At 50.6% G+C, this 6455-nt stretch overlaps 1 protein-coding gene across 1 annotated transcript in view; it reads right to left on the bottom strand.

Annotated features, from left to right (window-relative positions):
- SLC38A10 (solute carrier family 38 member 10) overlaps positions 1-6455 on the bottom strand; it is an 86031-nt gene that overhangs the window by 59583 nt on the left and 19993 nt on the right. The window contains exons 7-9 of the mRNA XM_018568730.1: positions 2959-3061; positions 1299-1481; positions 370-481 (exon numbers count right to left, since the gene is read on the bottom strand). Coding sequence (XP_018424232.1) covers positions 370-481; positions 1299-1481; positions 2959-3061 — 398 coding nt within the window. The remainder of the gene's footprint in view (positions 1-369; positions 482-1298; positions 1482-2958; positions 3062-6455) is intronic.

The raw sequence follows: 6455 nt of genomic DNA, 5'->3' as shown, positions 1-6455 counted from the left end.
ACACGCCAGCCGCAGCTCACGCCCGCACGCACGCAGCTCCAGCCCCGCCCACACGCCAGCCGGCCGCAGCTCCTGCCCCGCCCACACGCCCGCAGCTCACGCACGCACAATGGAAGCGACATCCGCCGAGACCGGCAACAGCACGCCGCCTTCCGGGACCTCGTCCACTCCTCCCCCAGCCAGGTAAAACATCCCCCCGAAAATAAGACCTAGTGTCTTATTTCGTGCAAAAAAAAAAATAAGACAGTGTCTTATTTTCGGGGAAACACGGTATTACACATAAAAATAAAGAGAATTAAAAAAATTAAAAACAAAAAACAAGGATTTCACAGTTAACAAGCTTTCCTTAAAATCATTAAAACGTCTCACCGTTCGGTATAAGAATTCCGCCCATCATGGTTCCGAACACCACCACTAATGTCAAAACTTTGAACCGTAAGGGTGGCATGTACCCGCCGGCTGCGAACGTGCCATCTTTTTGCTGTACAAAAGAGGAAAACAGTAAGGGACAATGCAAGCTGGCCTAAAGTATTGTATTATACTGTATATTGTTTACATGGAATTCCACTGGAAGCATACACTACGCCAGGGGTGCCCACAATTTTTTGTCTGGCGATCTATTTTTCAAATGACGAGCTCAACGAGATCTACCAATGAAAAAACACCTGCGTTCAGGGGCATGGCGGTGCATTGAAGTCAATGGCACGGCAGCCACGCCCCCCCACCCGCAGAGCGATCGCACGCACCCGGAACACAGGCCGGTCTAGTGCGATCTGCAAAGATGCTGCAAGCCGGCTTGCGTTTCTGTGCGTTCTAGAGGCCGAACACTCTGGAACGCAGACTTTGTGGTGCAAACAGCCCTGGAACAGCTGATCGGTCCTGAAATGTGACTTTGTGAGTGCGATCTGACATTCCACAAAGTCAGATAGAAGTGACATTTCAGGACCGATCAGTTGTTCCGGGGCAGATCGGTTCTCCTGCACATACAATCTGCGATGCCGGAACAGCAGAGAAAGTGTTGGAATTCCCCCATTTTTGCCGGTCACATATTCCACCGCAGAGAAAGTGGGTGTGATTACGTTAAAATGTGTAACCACGTGACCGGTCACACATTCCAACCCAGTCACAACCTTTGATAGAAAACATCCAACAGGAGACGTGGTCCATCTAGCTAGGGGTAGGCTAGGAGGAGTGGCTGTATGCACAATCATAGGCATGGCAGACTTCATAAATGTATTGCGTTCGTATTACGTTCGGCTGGATCTCCCCTGCCCCCAATGGATCAGTGTCACACCCACCTGCTGCTCGAAAAGGAGCGTGCTCAGCGCCTGCCGGCAGGGAAGGATCATCATCGGGAACCCGACAGCCACTGACATCATGAAGCCCACTCGGATCATCTCAGTCACCACATTGGACGGGAAGTTGACCAGCACATTGCCAGCTATTGTTTCAGGGAAACTGACATAACCGAAGAAACCGACCTGCAAACAAGCAAAAGGATTACTGTGAGAGACTCCCATTCGAAGCCCGACTCCAATGCAAGTTTAAAAAGCAGCGGTAGACTGCCGTAGGGCCCCCTTAAGCCCGTGACGCACTGCACACGAAGCCATGCCGAGCGAAGCAAAGCTGTCAGGCACGGAGCTTCGCGTGCAGTGTGTAGGCTGAGTCCAGGCAGATGAATGACAGCACCTTCAGCCAATCGACTTGCGCGTAACAAACGGCTGGACTTCGAGTTTATACGGCTGAAGATTACATTTTTCATCTCGGCATGCTCAGCTATGTGAGCTCTCGCAAGCCGACGTGCCGGAGAGAAAATGACGTGACACACTGCACGCGAAAGCAGCGCGCCACCGCTCAGCCCTGCTTCCCATGCAGTGTGTCACAGCCTTTAGATTTACACTGCGTTCCGTCCAGTTGGAGGGAACAGGTGACATCGAAAGCAGCGCGCCACCGCTCCGCCCTGCTTCCCATGCAGTGTGTCACAGCCCTTAGATTTACACTGCGTTCCGTCCAGTCGGAGGGTACCGGTGACATAGAAAGCAGCGCACCACCGCTCCGCCCTGCTTCCCATGCAGTGTGTCACAGCCCTTAGATTTACACTGCGTTCCGTCCAGTCGGAGGGTACCGGTGACATAGAAAGCAGCGCGCCACCGCTCCGCCCTGCTTCCCATGCAGTGTGTCACAGCCTTTAGATTTACACTGCGTTCCGTCCAGTCGGAGGGTACCGGTGACATAGAAAGCAGCGCACCACCGCTCCGCCCTGCTTCCCGTGCAGTGTGTCACAGCCTTAAGCCCTCGCTCACACCTGAACGTTTTGTAGCGTGTTCTACGCTCGGCGAACGCTCTACAAAACGCTCAAAAATATAAATCCCATTGTATTCAATGGTCTCGTTCCCACCTTGGCGTATTTCCGCCCGGCCCTAACGCGCTACAAAACGGCCCACGCCTGAAAAGGTACAGGTACTACTTTGGGCCGTTTTGTTGCGCGTTTCCATTGGGATACAGCCAAGTAGCCTTCGGAAACGCGCGTTTGTCGCGCGACTTTTTTACCGCGAATCGCGCTAAAATAAACGTGCGACAGACGCACATATGCAATACGCCTAGGTGTGAACGAGACCTTAGAGTTACACTGCGTTCCGTCCAGTTGGAGGGAACCGGTGACATTGAAAGCAGCGCGCCACCGCTCCGCCCTGCTTCCCGTGCAGTGCGTCACAGCACTTAGATTTACACTGCGTTCCGTCCAGTCGGAGAGAACCGGTGACATTGAAAGCAGCGCGCCACCACTCTGCTCTGCTTCCCGTGCAGTGCGTCACAGCCCTTAGATTTACACTGCGTTCCGTCCAGTCGGAGGGAACCGGTGACATCACTGAGTCTTCGTATGATCAGAAAATCTTATTGGGTCTATAGGAAAGAAAAAAATAAAAAGACTTCTCTATACTCATAGAAAGTATAACTTACCAGAACATAGAACGCGGTGACGATATTTAGAGAGGACGCAAAGATGGAACTCATCGTCTTAGCAGAAGGTTCGTCCAGGCTGTCATAGGTGGGAAGAACTTGGCTACGAGAAGAGAGAATGCGGCTTATAATGGGATTTATAGATCAACGCCATCCAAACCTCCTTAAAGTCATATTAAACTCTCAATAATGAATCCATAATAAATAAATACAGGTATTCCTCACTTAACGACCGAGTTCCGTTCCTACGACCAGGTCGTTAAACGGATTGGTCGTTAAGTGAGGAACTCTATACAGTACTGTGCTGCATTAGTACAGTACTGTATAGCGTTGCAGATGTACAGTACCGAACAGTGTACTGTACATCGGGCACTGAAAATACTCACCAGGACCCGCAGTGAAGATCGGAGGACGTCACTTCCCGTCGCACTGGCGCTGACGCGCGAGGTCGGAGGTCGCTCGGAGGACGGTCGTAAGTGCGAGTGGTCGCAAAACAGGTAAGTCGTTAAGCGAGGAGCATCTGTATACAATCACCCAGCAAAGTATTTCTTTACATTTTTGCCCAAGCACTTAGTCACCATGTTTCTGAACAACTCCAACTCTCTCGGCTCGGCTTCCCTGATCTTCCTGTCTAGTACACAAGATCACAAGGGACAGAGCAGTCTTCAGCAGCCGTCCATCTACTAGCTTGGAGGAGGGAGGGAGAAGCAGTGGGGAGAGGAGTGGCTTGCCTTGCTGTGCTCCTGTGTGTGTTTGTGGAGACACACACACACACAGCTTACTAGCAGACACAAGGGTGGCTCCATAGGAACCTGCAAGGGAAAGTAGCCACCCTAAAACAGGATATCAGGGCCAGTGCTCAGGGGACCAGCTGATTCTGCAGGAAGCTAAAACTTTTAAACATCAAGCGGCATCACCATTGCAAGTGATTTCATCAGCATATAAGATGGCTTTGACTTTAATATCACTTTAAGAAAGTTGCAATGAAGAATAAACTGTAGCAGCCATTAGATAGAAGAAAGGTAGAGTCGTGCTTCCTAATTATGTAAAGGAAACAAAAAAATTGGGGTATCCAGTTTCAAGAGCGGGCACATCTCCAGTAAATGATGTTGGCGAGGGACCAAGACGGAGGTGCCAGAGGATATCTAAGAAGGGGGAAAAAAACAAAAACCATGCAGGATGGGTTAGTGGGGAACAGGGAGGGGGCCTAAAATGGAACTATGGGCCAACCTTTGTTGGCCTTAGTTCTCTTCAGGGTCACAGGAGGACATGTACTAATGTCCTCCAGTGACCCAAAACGCAGTATATAGCGGGCTATTTGGCCATAGTTCTCTTCAGCGTCACAGGAGGACATATACTAACGCCCTCCAGTGACCCAAAACGCAGTATATAGCGGGCTATTGCCCGCTAAATGCTAAGGGCGCAGAGCCGCAGCCGGGACGGATCCTGACAATACTGTCGAGATCCACCCCGCTGGCTGATTGACAGCTGGCTCTGCCAATCTAAAAGGCAAAGCCAGCTGTGCCCGCCCCCTCCGTTCCTCCAGTCAGCGCTGGAGAAAGGGAGAGGGGAGGGGGGGAATCCCTGTGGAAAGCGGTGACTAACAGTCGACGGCATGCGTTCGCTTGACTTGCCGATCAATAGAGCCGACCTGTGGCAGCTTCAATGTCGGGGGTCGGCTTGAATTATGGGGACGAGTGTTTTTCTCTCACCCCATAATTCTCCTTTAACATCTGCTCGGAAATGTTCTTGAAATGATTTGTTCTGGGGAACCATGCAGCTCCACCTTTATTAGTCTGGGGACAGTTTACGGCAGAGAAATGGGTGGAGTTGGGAATCTCAAGCTAGCAGAATCACATCTTCGGTATTAGGTGTACCCAGAGCACCAGGTTAGAAGCAACCAAATTCAATTAGACAACAAAGAGACAAGGGGCATTCAAGAACTGCCTGTATGGAAAACCATTTTTCAGGCTTGCCGAGTACAGCTATAAGCACCCTGCCCCCCTTCTCTGCTGCGCTGGAGCATTAGACTCAGCATGTAATGTTAACATTTCATTATCGGAGTGTGAGAAAATGTATGAGCTGCTGCTGGATGTGAGAGGCCAGCACAGGCGCTGACAGATGACTGGAGGGGTAGAGGGACGCCGGGGCTGCATTGTGTTAAGTGCCTTCTGAAAGAGAAAGAGCGGTTGCACAAGACCCGGCTGCAAATTGCATCTCCACGCTGTTTCCATTTTAATGACCGCTGCTAGAGTAACATTTCTGGACACCTAAAAAAAAATATATATATGCATTATTCTGAATGGGGACTCTGCAGAATATACCAGCGCCATGAAAAGAGGGGAATAAGTGACCTTCTGCTGCACAATACGCTGGTACACTGCAATCAAGACTGAAAATTAAAGTGAATGAAGTGTTTAAATTAAAAGTCCAGAAATCCAGAAAGGGAAGGGGGGGGGGGGGGGGGGGGGGGGGGGTCTTATCCCCAAGTTAGGTAGTTAGGTAGAAGTCAAAGCCCAGTGTATACGGTGCATCCTAAATCAGGGGGTCCCCTACCTTGTACTTGGAGGACCTAGTACTTGGAGGACTCGGAAGGTCCCCAAGGATCGGGGTCCACCTAGCTGGGTTGACCTTGCTCATCAGGTTTTGAGGGTGACTGGTCTTGTCTCTGCCCCTCCTGTAATAAAGACCGGCCACTGCTGCTCTCTCCTTGTGCAGGGTGACTGTTCTCCTCTCCGCCCCCTCCTGTAATAAAGACCAGTCACTGCTGCGCTCTCTAATTGTGCAGGGTGACTGGTCTTGTCTCTGCCCCTCCTGTAATAAAGAACGCTCACTGCTGCTCTCTCCTTGTGCAGGGTGACTGGTCTTGTCTCTGCCCCTCCTGTAATAAAGAACGCTCACTGCTGCTCTCTCCTTGTGCAGGGTGACTGGTCTTGTCTCTGCCCCTCCTGTAATAAAGAACGCTCACTGCTGCTCTCTCCTTGTGCAGGGTGACTGGTCTTGTCTCTGCCCCTCCTGTAATAAAGACCAGCCACTGCTGCGCTCTCTAATTGTGCAGGGTGACTGGGCACGTCTCCACCCCCTCCTTGTAGTTTTCTGCAGGCGGACTGTAGTGGGTGGGGCCTGCTATGTACAGCACAGTGATAATGTCACTGCTACATTTACAAGGTAATATCCGCATCTGCAAAGGCATTTGGTGCACACAAAGTGGATTTATATCCTTTGTGGCTATTGAGGGATATTTAAATTATTATTTTTTGTGCCCGGAGGTAAGCTTTAAATATTGTTCACCAATTCACCAACAGTCATCTTTTCTCTGGATGAAATTGGGGTTTACTGGCCTTCTGAAAGTGCTGCGCTGATCTCGATGTTATCACTACGAAGCGAAGGGGCCAGGAGGCGATAGTATGCCGCTTTGTTTACACCTCATTCCACAGGCTGCACTTGGTGAGTAAATGTTGTCAGCGGCATTTCCAGAATGGTGAACACTTAGTGAA

This window comes from Nanorana parkeri, unplaced genomic scaffold (genome assembly GCF_000935625.1).
Source record: "Nanorana parkeri isolate BGI_ZX_2015 unplaced genomic scaffold, ASM93562v1 scaffold1237, whole genome shotgun sequence".
In the NCBI taxonomy this organism is placed as follows: domain Eukaryota; kingdom Metazoa; phylum Chordata; class Amphibia; order Anura; family Dicroglossidae; genus Nanorana; species Nanorana parkeri.
The sequence above is the reverse complement of the archived record's forward strand: the minus strand, read 5'-3'. Positions and strand labels throughout refer to the sequence as shown.